The 18072-nt window shown below is 49.9% G+C and overlaps 1 protein-coding gene across 21 annotated transcripts; it reads left to right on the top strand.

Annotated features, from left to right (window-relative positions):
• The first annotated feature begins 1294 nt into the window (after positions 1-1294).
• On the top strand, positions 1295-14111 carry ABCF1 (ATP binding cassette subfamily F member 1). Of its 21 annotated transcripts, none has more exons than XR_014062855.1 (25): positions 1295-1419; positions 5159-5205; positions 5424-5522; positions 5681-5810; positions 5960-5997; positions 6081-6194; positions 6910-6984; positions 7063-7173; positions 7985-8086; positions 8317-8439; positions 8820-8920; positions 9024-9109; positions 9416-9555; positions 9641-9789; positions 10072-10155; positions 10301-10425; positions 10612-10724; positions 10847-11018; positions 11117-11191; positions 11311-11381; positions 12539-12571; positions 12656-12844; positions 12986-13091; positions 13185-13257; positions 13404-14111. XR_014062855.1 is itself a non-coding variant. In XM_081522834.1 (25 exons), the coding sequence occupies exons 1-25, from the start codon at positions 1347-1349 to the stop codon at positions 13568-13570; spliced, it is 2532 nt and encodes an 843-aa protein (XP_081378960.1). In that variant the 5' UTR covers positions 1295-1346; the 3' UTR covers positions 13571-14111. The 21 variants fall into 21 exon arrangements, 17 of the variants coding, with proteins under 17 accessions (XP_081378960.1, XP_081378959.1, XP_081378958.1 ...); XM_081522834.1 differs by having other exon boundaries at positions 5684-5810; positions 12656-12824; positions 13027-13091; XM_081522833.1 differs by having other exon boundaries at positions 12656-12824; positions 13027-13091.
• The last annotated feature ends 3961 nt before the right edge of the window (positions 14112-18072 follow it).

Below are 18072 nucleotides of genomic sequence, written 5' to 3'. Positions count from 1 at the left end.
ATCCAACTCTTTGCGACTCTTTGGACTGTAGCTTGCCAGGTGCTTCTGTCCATGGCATTTTTCAGGCATGAATACTGGAGAGGGTTGCCATTTTCCTCCTCAAGGGGATCTTTCCAACGCAGGGATCGAACCTGCGTCTCTTGTGTGAGACATGTATAATAAGTCTAGACAAAAGACAGTTGAGCCTGGAGGCACTTCAATATTTAGACTTCAGGAGGAGAAGCCAGGAAAAGGGAAAAGGGAGTAGCCAGGAAAGGGAACCTGGAAAGAGCAGTGCCTCTGAAGAAAGCAAAAGGAGAAGCGAGTGATCATCTGTATCAAGTGCTGCTGAGAAGTGAGTAGGATAAAGACAGAGAGCTGGCCCCAACCCATTGGCCTTGGCAAGAGTGGTGACCTTGCCAGGGAATGGTGAGACAAAAGCAAGACTGTAGCAGTTTAAGGAGAGAAGGGAGCTAGCAGAGCTATGGGAGCACTTTGGTCCCACACCTATTAAGCGGTAGAATTCGAAGTGTCCCAAATATTGATTTTGGTGGTGATTTAACGGGTGTATACATGTCAAAACTTATCATAGCATTCACTTTGCAGGTTACTGGTTATCTATTGTATTAATATATAAAGTTTACCGTAAGTCAATTACACCTTGGAAAAGCTGTTACCAGAAAAAAAGAAAAAAAGTGAACCCAAGCCCCACTGCACTGTGATTCCTGTTTGTTAGGCTACAGTTCCTCGTTTACATCTCTATACCTCGGGATTTTGTGACATATCTCAACACTAGACTGACAAAGCCTCTTCCTGAGTTAGTGGACTTGGGTTTTCTGCTCCTTACGGATAGAAGGGACTGGTAACAAGGTAGCGTTCAGTTTGTTTTTTTTTTTTAAAGACTTCATGGAGAAGGAAATGGCAACCCACTCCAGTACTCTTGCCTGGAAAATTGCATGGACGGAGGAGCCTGGTAAGCTACAGTCCATGGAATCGCAAGAGTTGCACACGACTGAGCAACTTCACTTTTATTAAAAAAAAAAAGACTTCACTCTTTCATACTAGTCGGAAATGATTATGTTCTCTCACTTAGTCACGCGGCGTCGTAGAGTCATTGGGATTTCTCGACTGTCATAAACCTGCTGTCGCGACCCGAGTTGGGGGCGTCGGCCACGCCCTGTCACTGCAGGCCACGCCCCCACCAGGTCGCAGGCACGCCCACGACAGGACGGCGCAGAGCGCACGTGGGCCGTCCAGGGGAGGAGTCGACAGCCCAGGCGTAGAGAGCCAGTCTGGTTCCGGGCCCCACGCTACCGGAAGCGGAAATAGCACCCGGCGCAGTCAGAGTTACCGTAACTGCCACCGCGATGCCGAAGGGGCCCAAGCAGCAGCCGCCGGAGCCCGAGTGGATCGGGGACGGAGAGACCACGAGCCCCACAGGTAAGGCTGGCAGGCAGAGGAGAAAGAAGATAGAAAAGGGAAGAGAGAGAAATGTGCACCGGGTCTTAGGAGAGGGTGGCGGGCGCGAGACACCGGGCCGTTCGGGGGGCTACTGCGCATGCGTGCAGTGGGGCCGGGAAGAGTTGGCCCTGGCAGGAGTGCTTTTGGGATGCCGACGACAGGAAAGGTGCCAGGGTGTCAGGAACGAGCTTCAGTAACACCGGGCAAGAGACGGGGAAGAGCGTATGGGGGACTCCCTGGTGATCCATTGGTTAAGAATTTACCTGCCGATCCAGGAGGTGCGGGATCGCTGGTGAGGAAGGTAAGATTTCCACAAGCCTCCTGGCCAAAAGACCGACACATAAAACAGAAGCAATATTGTAACAGATTCAGTAATGACTTTAAAGAGGGTCCGCGTTAAAAAAAAAATAAAAAGATTATTCCAGGAAGAGCATATGGTAGGAAGAAGAGATGGGGAAAATGAGAAAAGTCCTGTTTTCTTCTCTTCTGGACATCTCTGTCACACCGTATTCCACATCAGGCAGGAATATAAAAGTTGTGCCTCCACTTACTCTTTCGTGCCAGCTCAACTTGCACTCACCTGGGGTCCCATCTGCTTCTCAAGAGAGGCTGATTCCTTCATGGAGTCATGCCTAAGACAGCTTTCATAAGACACCCTTTTGACTGAAGTGGAGCAAGAAGGTAGATACTGGGTGTTGAAATGGAGGATTAAGTTTTACTTAAAAACAGCTAATGTTTGTTGAGCACTTGTTTTTAATTATGCAGTGTATACACTGTGCTTTGGAGAAGGGACAAAAAAATATGAAGACTTTCTCCCAGACTTGAAGGTACTTCAAGAGGGAGATAAGATGGACGCAAATAATTATAGTGGGTGAACAGTGACTAATTTTACAGGCATTATGTGCCTATTGTATACCTGGTGTTATGCAGAAGAACTGGAGATGTAGGGATGAAAGATAAGTTTTGCCTATCGAGAAGGGGCAAGTCTAGTGTAGGGGACAGAGCTTTAGTCAGGGAATGTGCTTGAGAATGCTGTGGAACTAGAGAAGACAGGGGCAACACATAGTCAGATAGGATGGGAGTGTCAGCAAAGCCTCCCAGGAATATGTGATAGCTGAGTTCATTCTCGAAGGATCATTATGAGTTAGCAAGGGGAAGAAGGTTCTAAGCAAGCAGAGGGTACAGTTAATGCAAAGGTAGAGATGTAGTTGAGCCTGGCTGGTTTCCACTATGACTGGAATGACTCATGTGATGGTATTGAAAAGATGTGTGAGAGACAAGATACTGAAAGGCTTTATACACTATTCCAAGCAATTTAATCCTAAAGACGTTAAGAAGGAAGACCCATTAAAGTGCATAGAAGTGATTGGAGTCAGGGAGACCATTTAGGAGGCTCTGGTAAAGATCCCTGTGAGAAGTGATAAGAGAGGAAGCCAGGGCATTGACTAGAGCTGGGAACCAACTAAGGGGAGAAGAATTAAGGCTGACACTCACTTGAATAATTCCGTGGGTAATAGGCTCTTCATTGAAAGCTGTAATGGGCTATGGGTTGGGAAGCAGGAAGAGGTAAGGTCAGCTATTGAATGATAAATTGGAGATTTCTGGGGAATTTGCAGAGGAGACAGCAAGGAGAGAGTTTGCTCAGTGGCTGTGGAGAGAGTGGTAGACTAGGAGTGAAGACACAGGTGTAGTTGAGGTGGTGGATCCGGGGAGTCCCCTAGAGAGTGTCTGTGGATTGAAGCGAAAAGAGGTCTAAGATGGGAACCCAGAAAAACTTCAACAATTAAGGGAAGGCATGTAGGGAAGGAGGCTGAGGAGATGAGATTGAGAAAGGCGAGCAGCCAGAGAAACTAGAGGCAGACCATCAGGATCCCTGACGCTAAGTAACAACAGGAGAGAAGAATGAAAAGGATGAGGAGGGAAGTAGCATGGAGTGTTGCTGAGTAATCAAGCAAAATAAGAACTACCAAAAAACCCCACAACAACAACCGTTTTTGGATTGAACAGCTAAGAGGATGGTGGCAGCTTTGGCAAAAGTAGTGTTCATTAGAAGGTAACACCCAAATCAGATTGTGGTATATTCAAAAAAGAATGGGAGATTAGGAGGGGGGCTGGTGTGGACTGCACTTTTGAGACTCAGTGAAGACAGGAATAGAAACAGTAATTGGGTAGGGGGAGTGTAAGTTTTCGGAAAGTGCTTCACTTGGCTTTGAAATGAAGAACCGCTTCAGTGGTGTCCTTACTAAAGAGAGGGGCCGTTGTGGTGGGGGGAAGACGTGGAGGGTACAGTGTAGCTTTAGCCACACTTAGCCTTTTCCTGCTCTTGGGTGATACTACTTTCTCACACTTGAACCAATGGTCAGGAGGCGTGGTTGTATTAGTCCATGGAGAGAAATTAGCATCTGAGTCACTTCTGAGTGTTGTCAGAGTGAGCTGATCACATCATTCCGGCTTATGTACTACAGTGGGTCCTCCCTCTTAGTGGCTTTAGGATTAGACTCCTTGGAATAGCGTATATAGAAAGTCTTTCATTATTTCTCCACATCTTTTCGGTTCCATCACACTAGTCACTCAGTACAGGGATCAGATTTTGAAATGTGTTCAGAGTGGAGTTCACCAATTAAGCAAAGACAGGCATAAGCATACCTGGGAGTTACCAAGGAGCAGGGAAAAGCCAGTGTCCACAACATCAGTATGGGTAGGGAAAGAGCAGAAGAAATAGGATACGCCCTTCTAGTTTGTGAGGCCCTAAATTATAAGGCTTGACTTTCATTTTATCCAATTTTTGACACTGTAGATGCTCAGCATCTGCATAAATGATTATTGTGGACTCGGTGGCATTCTGGTCTGAGAATACTTAATGTGGTAGATAGTAGATAGCAGAAGGCTTTGTTTTGGTTTTGGGATGGGGAGGAACTAAGTGACTGCAGGAGTGCCTTTGGATAGAATCGAATAGCAGTAGGCGATGGGATGGTTGGGGGATGAATGTGATGGTGGCTAGGCCTAGGAGTGGAGAGAAATCACGAGGCTGCTGGCTGCCTCCCGTCTTATGTGGGAAGGCGTTAGATGTAACCCTCTGTCTTCAGGGAAACGGAGATGGACAGAAAGGAGAGGCTGGAATTTGTCAGTCAGTGAACTCTTCTCGACTTCCCACTTTGCTCCCTGGGAACACGAGCTAAGCAGTGTCTCAGGTCACTCTAGGATGAAGGACCGATGCCCACTTAAGCCTAACACAGCACGGTTTGTGTTGGAAGTGCAAGCGGAGCAGGTGTGGCATAGACCCAGGTGTTTGTTGACTTAGCAGACGGCTCTGTTTCCGTGGCCTGCCGGTTCCAAAAATGACATATAATACTTTGTCCTTCTTTTCTCTCCAATGGGTGACTGGGGTGGGGAAAGGTCTTTCTCTCCCAGTATATCCTGACTTATTCATGGTACCATGAGCTCAGCTAATTTTGCCACTTAATACCATTGGCGTCATCTCTGAATACTTCCTTACTTCCCACCTCTGCCATCACCTTGTGGATTCTCCTTTTCTGCCTCCCACTGCTACCCTAAACCAGCCACCATTGTCTGTCTCATGGGACAGTGTCCGGGGAGGGAGCTGTAGTTGAGCTAGAAAAACTGACTAGGGTAGAGTCCACTGAGGGTTGGCTGGTGAGATGAGGGTCGCTTTGGAATTTGCAAATCATCATTCACGACGTCTGCTTAACCCTTCTAGACAAAGTGGTGAAGAAAGGGAAGAAGGACAAGAAGACCAAAAAGACGGTGAGGCAATGAGGGGTGAGGAGAGAGGGCTGTGAGTGTTTCCGAGCAGAAGGTGGCCCTGTGAAGTTGATGGGGGCCGGAGGGAGAGGAAGAGGTCTTGTCGGGAGAGGGAGCAAGGTGGAATGGCGTGCGTGGCAGATTCCTGGGTACACGCGTGGTGGTGAAGGGCTTGATTGGTCTCTGAGCCATGTTTACCTAGATCTTAATGCCTGTTGTAGTTCTTCGAAGAGCTGGCAGTAGAAGACAAACAGGCTGGGGAAGAAGAGAAAGTACTCAAGGAGAAGGAGCAGCAGCAGCAACAACAGCAGCAGCAGCAGGTACAGGTGTCAGCAGACCCACCACTCCATGGAGGCATCTTCGGTCCACCAGCCCCTTAGCAGCCCACACTGGTTCACTCAGCTGACGGGGAGCGCCCTCTGGGGCAGAGATACAGCAGCGGCCCAGGCTTCATTCTCTCGCCCCGTTTGGCTTTCAGCAGCAAAAAAAGAAGCGAGACACCCGAAAAGGGAGGCGGAAAAAGGATGTGGATGATGATGGAGAGGAGAAGGAGCTCATGGAGCGTCTTAAGAAGCTCTCAGTACCAGCCAGCGATGAGGAGGATGAGGGTAAATGTGCCGAGGGGAGATGGGTACCTGGAACCCTTGAGTCAGGAAGGGTCAGGAAGCCTCATTCCTTGATCTTGGAGTTGGATTAGATTGAGGAGCGGACATGATAATTCTCTTTCCTAGCTCACCTTCTCCCCTTGTCATTTTAGTACCTGCCCCAGCACCCCGAGGAGGGAAGAAAACCAAGGTAAGCCATCTGTTTCAGTGGTAGACAGAGACCCTGGGTGCAGCCTTGACCATCCTACTGACTTCTGCCCTTTCATTCTCTAGGGTGGTAATGTTTTTGCAGCCCTGATTCAGGATCAGAGTGAAGATGAGGAGGAGGAGGAGGAGGAAAAACATCCTCCTAAGCCAGCCAAGCCAGAGAAGAATCGTATCAATAAGGTGATAGTGGTGGCTCTGCCAGTCCCTCCCACCCCATGTGGCACCTCTGGCTACAATGTGGTGATTCCTTGGCTTCTTTTCCTGCTTTTTGACTAGCTCTTCTAGGCCAGGCCAGTCTTGCTTATACTGTTAGCTTATCCTGTCTAAATCAGCTTTTTAAAAAGTATTCTTTATCACTCGGAAATTTACAGCAATTCTGTTGCTTTCAAACTCAAAATCTAAACCAAAGACCTTCAAGTCTTTGCCCTTCCACCAGGACCCCTCTGCAAGATTACTTGGGATTTCCCTTGTATACTGATCAGCCTCATCACATGTTTGAATCTGGCCTGTGTGCTGAAGCCTTTATTCTTTACCACTAAGCCACCAGGGAAGCCTGAAGCCTTTATTCTTTTGCCTTCTCTTCTTCCTAAAATGCCTTCTCCAAGCCCATGACCATTATCTCTTCTCAAGATTTGCCCTCTGGAGAAAGCACTCCAGTGTTAGGGCCATCCCATCTACGTGGCTCATTTGCTTAACTTGCAGCCCCTTAACTTCGCTGTTATTCTCTACTCGTCTCTTCACTGTCTGTCTCCCGCTGGAGGCCAGGGTTTTTCTGGGTCTGATTTTCTCCCTGGCAGACTTAGTATAGATAACTGCTACTCCTGGACTACCTAGAAATTCTTATCAAGCTACAGTATAGCAAATTAGTTTGTGTGTCTGTGTGTGTCTTCTCCAGGCTGTATCTCAGGAACAACAGCCAGGGTTGAAGGGCAAAAAGACAAAGGAGGAGAAGTCAAAGGGGAAGGCCAAGGTGAGGGAACATTGGTGGGAGGTGGGCTGGTCTCAAGAATCAGAGCATTGCATCCAACCTGCTGGCTTTTCCCTGTAGCCTCAAAATAAATTTGCTGCTCTGGAGAGTGAAGAGGAGGAGGATGAAGAGGAAGTAACAAAAGAAAAGGAACCACCCAAGCAAGGGAAGAAGGCCAAGAAGGCAGAGCAGGTGTGTGTTTTGGTGTTGGGGGGAGGTGGGCTGAGGGGCTCAGGCTTGGTGGTCCTTGGGCTGGGGGCAGGACGTGGGCTGCAACCGGGGGCGCTGTTACTCCCCAGAGCAGGAGTTGGCAAACTTCTGTAAAGGACCTCCTAGTAAATACTTTGGACTTGCAGACCACATAAAATCTCTGATACATATTTTTCTTTTCTGTTTTTCGAAAGACTCTTTGAAAATGTAAAAGCCATTCTTAGTTCAGGGGCCCTAATTTGCACTTCTTGATTCAGAAGAGGAAGGGACATGGGCAACACCCTCAGTCCAGGGTCTGGCTCTGCCACTCCCTGTGTGATCTTGAGTACGTCTTGCCACCTCCTCAGGCCTCACTTTTCTCATCTGGGTCATTGAGTGACCTCTGAGCTCCCCTGTATCGCCAGCACCTGCTAGTTCTCATTCTGTGGGATTCCTCAGTGGCTCTACACAGGGCTTCTGGATCTCTACTTTGTTTACTTGCAGAGAAATAGGTTTGATACATGAGGAAGAGAATGTGTTCCTTTTATTCTACCTTTAGTTACATTGTATTAACAGTTACATAGGTACAGGTACATATACATCATTATACTTCATATATGCATACATGCGTACCTTCCTGGTGGCACAAATGGATACAGGGCTACAAGGAAACCAGAGTGGATATGAGAATGTGAGCACCGCCAAGATAGTTCAGGATTCTGAGAGAGAGACAGAGCTGACTGTGGAGCTGGGAGTGGATGACATGAAGTTCTCAAAGGAGTCCCTTGTTTTTACCATCACCTGGTTCTCGCAGGGCTCAGAGGAAGGAGAAGAGGAGGAGGAAGAAGAGGAGTCCAAGGCTGATGACCCCTTTGCTCACCTTAGCAAGAAGGAGAAGAAGAAACTCAAGAAACAAGTAAGACCTTGGGTTCTTAGTGGTCAAAGGTGGGAGACTTTTTTACTTTAATGCTTCAAGTAGGGGACCTGTGAAGGGCGAGCTTTGGTTGCTGGGTTGAGTACAACAGCTGGAGTAAGGAAACAGTTGTGTTCTGTGAGCACAGTGTCATGGTGTCTGGTGCCACTGTATTGTGGCAATGGGAAAGTAGCAGGCAATGGCCTCAAATAAGATCTTTTCTTCCTTCTCAGATGGAGTATGAGCGCCAGGTGGCTTCATTAAAAGCAGCCAACGCTGCTGAAAATGACTTCTCCGTGTCGCAAGCAGAGGTGTCTTCCCGCCAGGCCATGTTAGAAAATGCCTCTGACATCAAGGTAAGGCCCGAGGGGGGGTCCCTCCTACCAGCTCAGCTAGGGACGTGCCACTTCTCCCCTTCCCCTGAGAGGCCACGGGGACCAAGGAAGTGGGTGTGAGGGGGAGGTCCTCTGGGAAGAAAGCTGGGAGGCGTTCTCCACATCTGGAGTTCTGCCAACTTGAGCAAGAAGTTAGAAGAACCAGCATAGGAGTCCAGCTTTGGAGGGAAGCAGGGTGGGACAGGCTGGCCACGCTTAGGGTGTGGACTCCGATTAGAGGCAGTGGATGGGGAAGGGGCTGGCATGGTGTGGGGAGGGTGCTTCCCCACAGAGAAAAAGGTGCAGCTGCTAGACATATGGAAGGGAGTTCTCACATGCTCACTCTTTCCTGACCATCACAGCTGGAGAAGTTCAGCATCTCGGCCCACGGCAAGGAGCTGTTCGTCAACGCAGACCTGTACATTGTCGCCGGCCGCCGCTACGGGCTGGTGGGACCCAATGGGTGAGGAGAGGAGGGGCTGGAGCTGCGAGAGGGGAGGGGCCGGAGGGAGAAGAAGAGGCTTGTTCTCAGAGGAGGCCTGGTCCTCAAAGCTGTCATTCCCCAGCAAGGGCAAGACCACTCTCCTCAAGCACATTGCCAACCGAGCCCTGAGCATCCCTCCCAATATCGACGTGCTGCTGTGTGAGCAGGGTGAGGCCACTGGTGGCGGAGGGGCTGGTGGGGAGGAGGAAGCTGAGGGGCTTGCGAGGGGCTGCCACTGTTGGTATGTGAACCAGCCAAGAACAGAAGAGCCCGTGGTTGTGGAGTTGGAAGGGTTTTGTGAGGAGAGACTGGGGACTGGGAAATGGGTGCCACAGAAGTGGAGGGGTACAGTGAGAGGCTGGAACAAGTACAGAGAGCTGGGCAGGGTCAAGCAGTCCAGAAATGGAGCTGCAAGGAAGAGGAAGCAGGAGTCTTTGCCCCCGGACGCACCTTGACTGCTCCCCCGGCCCCCAGAGGTGGTAGCTGATGAGACGCCAGCCGTGCAGGCTGTCCTTCGAGCGGACACTAAGCGCTTGAAGCTGCTGGAAGAGGAGCGGCGGCTTCAGGGACAGCTGGAGCAGGGTGACGACACGGCTGCCGAGAGGCTCGAGAAGGTAGAGGAGATGGCGCAGGGGACACGGGCTAAGACTGGGGCCTCCCGGGACCCCCCAACATGTGTCCTCTTCTCCCTCCTCCCAGGTGTATGAGGAATTGCGGGCCACCGGGGCAGCCGCTGCAGAGGCCAAAGCCCGCCGGATCCTGGCCGGTCTGGGCTTTGACCCTGAGATGCAGAATCGACCCACACAGAAGTTCTCGGGGGGCTGGCGCATGCGTGTCTCCTTGGCCAGGTGGGCTCCCACCCCTTGCCCTCCTGGCCTCTGCCCACCCTTCCCTTCTTCCTGTTCTTCCAAGGCTGTCTTCTCCCTGCCTTACTGTCTGACTTGTCAGACTCGGGGCTTCTCTCCCTTTCTGGGGGTGTGTTCTCATCTGTCACCTGCTTGGGAACTCTGTCAGGAGAGATTGGGAAGGAGTGTTCATGGTCTCAGGCTCCACTTAGCAGAGGCTTCTGTGGGTTGTCTGAGCAAGGGTCTTCCTCCCACTGACTCTGCCTTTTGCTGCCCACCCTCTAGGGCGCTGTTCATGGAGCCCACGCTGCTGATGTTGGATGAGCCCACCAACCACCTGGATCTCAACGCTGTCATCTGGCTCAACAAGTGAGTGGCCCTGGATTATAGCCTTGTATCGCTGGTCTCCACTCTGCCCCTGACAGCTCTCACCTCAGCCTCCCTCTTTCACTTCCTGCCCCTGTCTGCACTCTAACCTGGAGATTGTGACATTTCCACACTCTTTAAAACCCAGTTACCTCCAGGGCTGGCGGAAGACTCTGCTCATCGTCTCCCATGATCAGGGCTTCCTGGATGACGTCTGTACCGACATCATCCATCTCGATGCCCAGCGGCTTCACTACTACAGGGGCAATTACAGTACGTGGGACGTTCGGGGGCAAGGAAAGAGATAGTTCCTGGAGAAAGGCCTGGGAGGGAGGGACATAAGGACACAGTGATAATTCTGAGTATTTCAGAATTCTGGATATGACCCCTGCCCCCACCCTCCCCTATCCTGCTGAGGACAGGGACAACCATTGATGACCCCCCACCCCCTTGCCACAGTGACCTTCAAGAAGATGTATCAGCAAAAGCAGAAGGAACTGCTGAAGCAATATGAGAAGCAGGAGAAAAAGCTGAAGGAGCTAAAGGCGGGCGGCAAGTCCACCAAGCAGGCGGTGAGCACTGGCTCTTCCTGGGCAGGGATCTTCTCGGGAGAAGGAGCGGGGCTCGGACACTGCCTGCCATTCAGGGCCTCCTGTCCAAGACTTGGATGTCTCCATTTCCCCATCCTCCTCAGGAGAAGCAAACCAAGGAAGCCTTGACTCGAAAGCAGCAGAAGTGCCGGCGGAAAAACCAGGACGAGGAGTCGCAGGAGGCTCCCGAACTGCTGAAGCGCCCCAAGGAGTACACCGTGCGCTTCACGTTCCCCGACCCGCCGCCGCTCAGCCCTCCAGTGCTGGGCCTGCATGGTGAGCGGCGGCCCTACCTTCCCGCCCCACCAGGGCTCTCGGGTGCCCTCCGGGGACTCAGAGGAGAAAAGAAAGTGCTGCTTTTCGTACCTTCTCAGGTGTGACCTTTGGCTATGAGGGGCAGAAACCACTCTTTAAGAATCTGGATTTTGGCATCGACATGGACTCAAGGAGTGAGTTGAGGGGAGGCTCAGTGCAGGGTTTGGGTTTGGGGTGGGACTCAGGCCGTGGAGCAGGAGCCCCGGGGAGTTTCTGGGGACCTCACCTCTGATCTCTGTCTTCCCTCTGGCAGTCTGCATCGTGGGACCTAACGGCGTGGGGAAGAGCACCCTGCTGCTGCTGCTGACGGGCAAGCTGACTCCGGTGAGTCTAGGGAGTCAGGGACAGGCGCGGTGAAGGGCAAGCAGAGGCATGAGCACACGGCTGTTCCCTGGAGGCTCCAATCGGGGAGCACTCTGCTGTGGAGAGTTAAATACAGAACTTGTCGTGGATGGTTCATTTCCTTAAGAGGTGCTGTAGAGGAGGACAGTTTAGATCAGTCAGGGAGACGGACCTGGAGAAGTGGGCCCAGATGAAGCGCATGCTTCCCCCATCCCACTTGTGTGTTCTGGTTATTTAAGAAGTATATGCCCATTGTGGAATGGTTAGAAATTGTGTGAACCAGGGAATTCCTGGCAGTCCAGTAGTTAGGACTCGGCACTTTTACTGCCATGGGCCCAGGTTAGATCCCTGGTCGGGGAACTAAGATCCTGAAAGCAAGGGACAGATGAAAAAAAAAGTGCATAAGCCGGAGAAAAACCTAGAGATAACCCGTGTTAATTTTAATGGATCGCTTTCCTTTTTTTTTCTTACAAGCATGTATATCATCATTTTTCTTAACAAAAGTGGGTTATTCTGTGAATTGTTTTGTAGCTAGCTTTTTTCAGATAATGTTTATTAAGCATTTTTTGGTGCCTGTAATCTTATATGCATTTTTCTGGTGGATCTTTTATAATTTGTTTGACGTCAGTTGTTTAGAATGTTCCTGGTTTTTCACTGAAGGACACTACTATATAGTAAAGAGTCTTACTGTACTTGTTCATGAATTTAGTTTTTCCTTAAGGTAAATTCGGGGACTTTTGCAGTATGTGTAGTGCTAGGTGGTGTAGCCATCTCTCTGCCCTCCAGGCAAGTGCGGAGAGGGCACATTGCCTCACACCCACAGAGAGTAGATCTTTAGAAAGGTGTCCTAGATCCGCCCACAAACTCATTCCCATCTGAAAAATTCTGGCTGGAAGGTGGGGATAGGGTTTTTTCTGCTCGTGGTCAACCAGCCCCTGGTTTTGAATCTCCACTTACCTCCTTGCTTCTAATTTCCTGGCCTGCCGTGGTCATGTTAGGGAGCACACTTGCGTTACCTTTCTTGCACTGGCTTGTTCCCTGCCCAGTTCTGGTGTTCATTTCCCTTCAGACTTGGGAGGTGGAGCTGTAGCTCCTTTCCGCCCCCGCTTACTCCTCCCCACCTTGCTTTTTCCTTGCAGACTCGGGGCGAAATGAGGAAGAACCACCGGCTGGTAAGTGGCTTTGGGAATCAGGTAGTAAGAGGCCGACAGAGGAAGTCTGACTTTCATTGACCACCTTCCTCTCCTCTTGGGCAGAAAATTGGCTTCTTCAACCAGCAGTATGCAGAGCAGCTGCGCATGGAGGAGACGCCCACCGAGTACCTGCAGCGGGGCTTCAACCTGCCCTACCAGGATGCGCGCAAGTGCCTGGGCCGCTTTGGCCTGGAGAGCCACGCCCACACCATCCAGATCTGCAAGCTCTCTGGTACAGGGGCCCGGGCAGGCGTCCCCCTCCTCCAGATTCCCTGCTGCACACTGTCCCTCGAGGCGGGAGGGAAGAGGAACTGGGACTTGGGGGACCTCAGTGTGCACGCATGCACCCGCATGCACACATAAGCATTCAGGGCTCACCTGCAGACGTGTCAGGTGGTGGAAGGTGCAGTGGTTCTCCTTCCCCTTTGCTCTAGGTGGGCAGAAAGCCCGAGTTGTGTTTGCAGAGCTGTCCTGTCGGGAGCCAGACGTCCTCATCTTGGTGAGTGAATGGAGCTGTGGGGCCAGGGTGGGGGTGACACCAGGAAAGGTAGGGGTTGTTAACACCCAGTTTCGGGACGCCTCCTCCCTGTAGGATGAGCCCACCAATAACCTGGACATCGAGTCTATCGACGCTCTAGGAGAAGCCATCAACGAATACAAGGGTGGTGAGTCAGCTCGGGCCTGCCCTCCTCCTGTCCCCCTTGGGGATGGGACTGTAGGTGTCCTGGGGCTGGCTGGGCACCCTCCTCTCAGGTTTTGATTCCCCTCTTCCTTTCTGCCTGTCCTCCATTTTCACTGTCTTGCCTTGAAGCTGTGATTGTCGTCAGCCACGATGCCCGACTCATCACAGAAACCAACTGCCAGCTGTGGGTGGTGGAGGAGCAGAGTGTTAGCCAGATCGATGGTGACTTCGAAGACTACAAGCGGGAGGTGTTGGAGGCCCTGGGAGAAGTCATGGTCAGCCGGCCCCGAGAGTGAGCTTTCCTTCCCGGACATCCCCTGTCTCCTCTCCACTCGGAAGCTTGCTCTGGTCTACAGCCGGCGTGGCAGCTGCTCAGGCGTGTGAAGGCAGAGTGTGGTCTTGATGTGACCAGGATACCACTTTGATTGCTTCCTTTTCTCTGAAAGACTCGTCTGTTCTGCTTCTCTTGAGATAACTGAGTGGGCCTTGTCCTTGAAGTCCCTCTGTAGAGGCAGAGGTGACATTTGTCATCATGGGGTTCCATCCAGCCAGGCTCACGCAGTCAGTTGTCTGAGCCTCTGTCCTCACTGGGAAGCCTGCCCCTGGGCCGCCCCAAGCTTCAGATGCAGCTGCTGCCTGGTCTGAGTGGTGCTGCCCTTGTCCGGCGGATTCAGTGCTGACCTAATGGATACCAACAGCTGCTGCGGCTCCTGCCACCCAGGATCTGCTGCCTGTAGTATCTGGTTTGATGGGGGACTTGGGGACAGGAGAGGAATGCTGCTGAACTTGAATCGCCCTTTACAAGGGGAAGAAATAAAGGAAAGGAGTTGCCGCTGCCTTGTTGCTGTTCGGAGATGCGTGGGAGCTGGAACTCTTCTGAATCTTGCTTCGCTGTGTTCGGTTTTCCAGCAGTGGGTGGCAGCCTCTCTTCCCCACCGGTGGAGGTGGGTGTCTCTTGCAGGCTTACCTCACTTTAGGTCGTGCTCACTGTTTGAGGAGCCTCTCCCTTCCCCCAGCCCTTCAAATGAGTACAAGGGAAAGGGAGTCCTCCCTTCTAGCTAGGACTAGGACACTCGGGTTTCTCACTATCCAGGCTCCACCCTGGGGTCAGGGACCAGAGTGTCGATCCCCACAGAGTTACTGTGTAGCACTGTGGGGTATACGAGAAGGGAGCAGACGTGGTCTGCCTTCATGAGTAATCTAGACAGAAGACTTGAAGACATGAGTGTACAGCGTTTTTGCCAAATGTGCGGTGTTCTAGATTCTGAGTGGCCTTGAGCTCATAGAGCAAGGTTACTCAGAACTTGGTTTTGTGGCAGGATTACTTGAGGGAGGACCTTGAGAAATAGTAAGATTTTTGATCATGAGCAGGGAGCCATTTTTGAAATGTAGGAGAAAGAACGGATCTAAGGAAGAAAGAACTCTTTTGGGAGTTAATGAAAGAACATGGCTGGTATGGCCACTTTTTTTATTAGTGTTAGATTGGAGAGACAGGTTTGGAAGGTAAAACCCAAGTGGCAAGTGGTTGGTTGGTGGTCATTTCAGTGAGTGATGGGTGAGGTGGATTATAGAGACTTACAGGACAGGCCCCAGAAACTTCCTTGTGGAGATGAGGTAATACATCCTGAATTAGGATGTGAGAGAGAGAGGTGGAAAGGACGGACAGATGGATAGAGCCAGGTGTGCAAATTGGAGAGAAAACAGGTGCATCCAGTTCCCAGGGGAACGTGAAGAACCATCTTAAGGCTTCTTAAGATGGGATGTCTTAACTTTGGGAAGTTTCGTTCTGGCTAAAAATACTACTGGACCTCAGTTACAAGGTTTATACTGAAAGTTAAGATTTGGTATGAAGATAGTCACAGAGGTACCATCGGGTACATGTCCAGCCAGATTAGAGAGAAAGGATCTTGGAATTTGAGGGGAAAAAAATCAAGGTCTTATGCCAAGTAAGATGTTACATGTTAAAAGTATTCTCCACAGTAAGGTCCTTTGTAAAACAATGAGAACAGACTTCAAGTCCATGACGAATGGAGTGACCTTGGACTTAGCCTCTTGGTACCTGTTTCCTCATTTGTAACGTGAAGATGATACAAAGCACCTACCTCACAAGGTTATTAAGATTTTAGATAAGTATTTATAAAGTGCTTTTTTTTTTTTATAGTTTTGTCACATGTATTTCATGCACAGCTTACACCTTGCACTTCAGTTGTTCAGTTCACTAGATGAAATGATATGTAAAACAGAGGAATTGTTATTTATAAGATGAACACCAAAATTTTGCATTTCAAGTGTTTGATGCCAATTTCACTACAAACACTTCAGATGCTCAAAGTAACTTCCATCCATGGGCAGCTTTGTTTGTTCCCTCAATATACAGACTGTTGTAATGCACCTAAATCTGGACAAAGGAATGCGCTTCTCTAGAAAGGGGAGCCTAACCTAGTACAGTTTATGGCTAACCCAAAGCCTGAAAAATGAAATTTCATAAACAAAATTAAATGTATTCATGACAGTCTTTGTCACCTACAAATCATGCACTAATGTGGTTCATAATGAGCACTGTAGGAATGTTTTAAAAAATTCCTGATTCTTCTGCACACCTTCCCAATGAGGAAACAGAGACCCTGACCTGCCCATGATCACCCAGCCTGGAGAGGACTGTTCCTGCGACGCTGGCCCTTGTTTTCTGACCCCAGCACCCTGGGTGTTCTCCCTCATCTGTAGACTGTGGACAGATCCTTACTATTTCTCAAGGTCCTCCCTTACGTGATCCTGACAAATAATCAAGTTCTGGGTAATCTTTCTCTTTTCTGAGCTCAAGGCAACTTAGAATCTAGAACACCACACATTTGGCAATGTGGACAAGGTGACCGAAGGATGAGTCCTCGAGGGGCACGAGAGCCAGGACAGGTGTTTTAGGGAAGACTGTCAGCACTACAGGGGGAAAGGGGAAAGCCAGGAAGGAGCGCCGTGGCCATGCATAACTCAGAGAAGGCCTGGGTATGTGAGAAGTGGCCCTTGTGAGGCCAGTGCTGATGCAGCAGCTCAGATGCTTGAACTGGCTGCTCTAGGACCGTGGTTCTCAGTGTGTCCTAGGCCAGCAGCAGCAGCATCACCCAGAGTTTGTTAGAAATGCAAAGATAGGGTTGACACCGAAGTCAGAAGTTACAAGGTTATTTGAGGGGCAGGGGTGGAAATGGAATAAGAAAGGAAGAACAGGTCAGTTGAAACAGGAGAGCTGTACCTTCAAGGCTTGGTGAAGAAACAGAAATGGGTACAGTGGTGCCTTTGCAGCCTGTCACAGGAAACGTGGTGCTAGGAGTGGAAGGTAGGGTCACCTTTAGTTTGAGTGATGAGGGAAGACTTCTCAGGAAGTAACACTAACTAAAGACAAGGCCTGTAGGTGGACAAGGAACCAACTAGATAAGAAAGAGCCTTCATGGAAGGGATCAGAATGTGCAATGGCTCAGAAGCTGGAAAGAGCTGGTCCTGGAAGATGGCTTAAGCTTAGAGCTTGAGCAGCGGCTAGGACACATGAGGCCTTATACACCTTGATAGGGAGTTAGGATACTGTTCTAGGAGCAGTGGAAGGCCATTGGAGCGTGTGCAGGAATGTGAATTGACCTGATTTTCATTTTCACAAAATTGCTCTGGCTGCTGGGTAGAGTGGTGGGTGGGGAGTGATAGGGAGAGGAGATGCCAGGAGAGCTGTTAGATATTCCTTTGGGCAGGAGAAAATACCCCCCTCCTTTAAGAAAGGAAGAGATAACATGAACTCAGATATTTTCAGGTGAAGAGAAGTGGTGCTCACTTTGGATGGGGCTGACTTTCCCAGAGGACTTGGTGCCAGAGGGTCGGGAGGAGTTAGGAAGTTTATCAGCCAGCTGTGAATGTTGAGTCAGTGCTAGTAATTTGTACTGGGCCAAGATGGTAGGATTTCATGGATTTTCAACATCAGGTGTCCTGCCTGGGAGCAGGAATAGGAGAAATAGAATAATGGTGATTCAGAGTTGAAGATTGAACCAGTGTGCTTGGGGAAGGGTTGACAGAGGAGTCAAAATGTAATTTGAGGATGGGTGTGGAAATTGAATAAAAAAGGAGGAACAGACCACCTGAAACAGGAGAGATGTGTCTGCAAGGCTTAGAGAAACAGAAATGGGTACAGTGGGTCATGGACCAGATGCTCAAACTCTCACTCTGCCTTAAAAAAAGGAAGCTCTCAAGTGACAGGTTATTTTGGATTTTCACAGAGAATTTGCAAGAAAAATGGCTGAATTTAGTTTTAAAATAGAAAAAATGAAGTTCCCTTAAAAGGTTCCTGTGGCCTGTTGCAGGAGATGGAGGGAAGAAGGGGAGAAGCAGGCAGTTGATGGAACCAGAAGTACAGGAATTTTTGACTTTTTTTCACCTGAGCTGTGTACTTCGTTGATTATTTCTTAGCGTGGCCCTTGTATTATGTCTTCTCAGGTCCTCTCTCAGTGCACAGAGCAACAGTAGGCTGACTGAACACACTCCCAAGAAGGGGCAAATGGATAAAATCAGCCAAAGTGTAGGTGGCAAGTGTGAAGTTTAAGGAATTGCTGTCCTCTTGTGGCCAGTCCTGGAAACAACGGCCAAGAAACTTGCGTTCTAGGGCTGTGTCCTGTTAGTGTTCTCCAGATGGCAATCAGCAACACTTGGCAATACGTTAGAAATGTAGAATCTTGGAATTCATCCCAGACCTACTGAACCGGAAAATTTGCTGAACCCCATACCCAGTCTGTCTTAACAAGCCCTTCAGATGATTCTGATGATGCTG

Source organism: Giraffa tippelskirchi, chromosome 8 (genome assembly GCF_054371585.1).
Source record: "Giraffa tippelskirchi isolate mGirTip1 chromosome 8, T2T-mGirTip1v1.2.pri, whole genome shotgun sequence".
Taxonomy (NCBI): domain Eukaryota; kingdom Metazoa; phylum Chordata; class Mammalia; order Artiodactyla; family Giraffidae; genus Giraffa; species Giraffa tippelskirchi.
Note: the sequence above shows the minus strand (reverse complement) of the source record. Positions and strands in the feature narration are given on the sequence as shown.

Coding starts and splice junctions, on each gene's coding strand:
- ABCF1 (XM_081522831.1), top strand. CDS start 1,347: ATGCCGAAGGGGCCCAAGCAGCAGCCGCCGGAGCCCGAGTGGATCGGG. Junction 6,985..7,062: donor AGTCAAAGGGGAAGGCCAAG/GTGAGGGAACAT, acceptor TTTTCCCTGTAG/CCTCAAAATAAATTTGCTGC. Junction 12,825..13,026: donor CCAGATCTGCAAGCTCTCTG/GTACAGGGGCCC, acceptor CCTTTGCTCTAG/GTGGGCAGAAAGCCCGAGTT.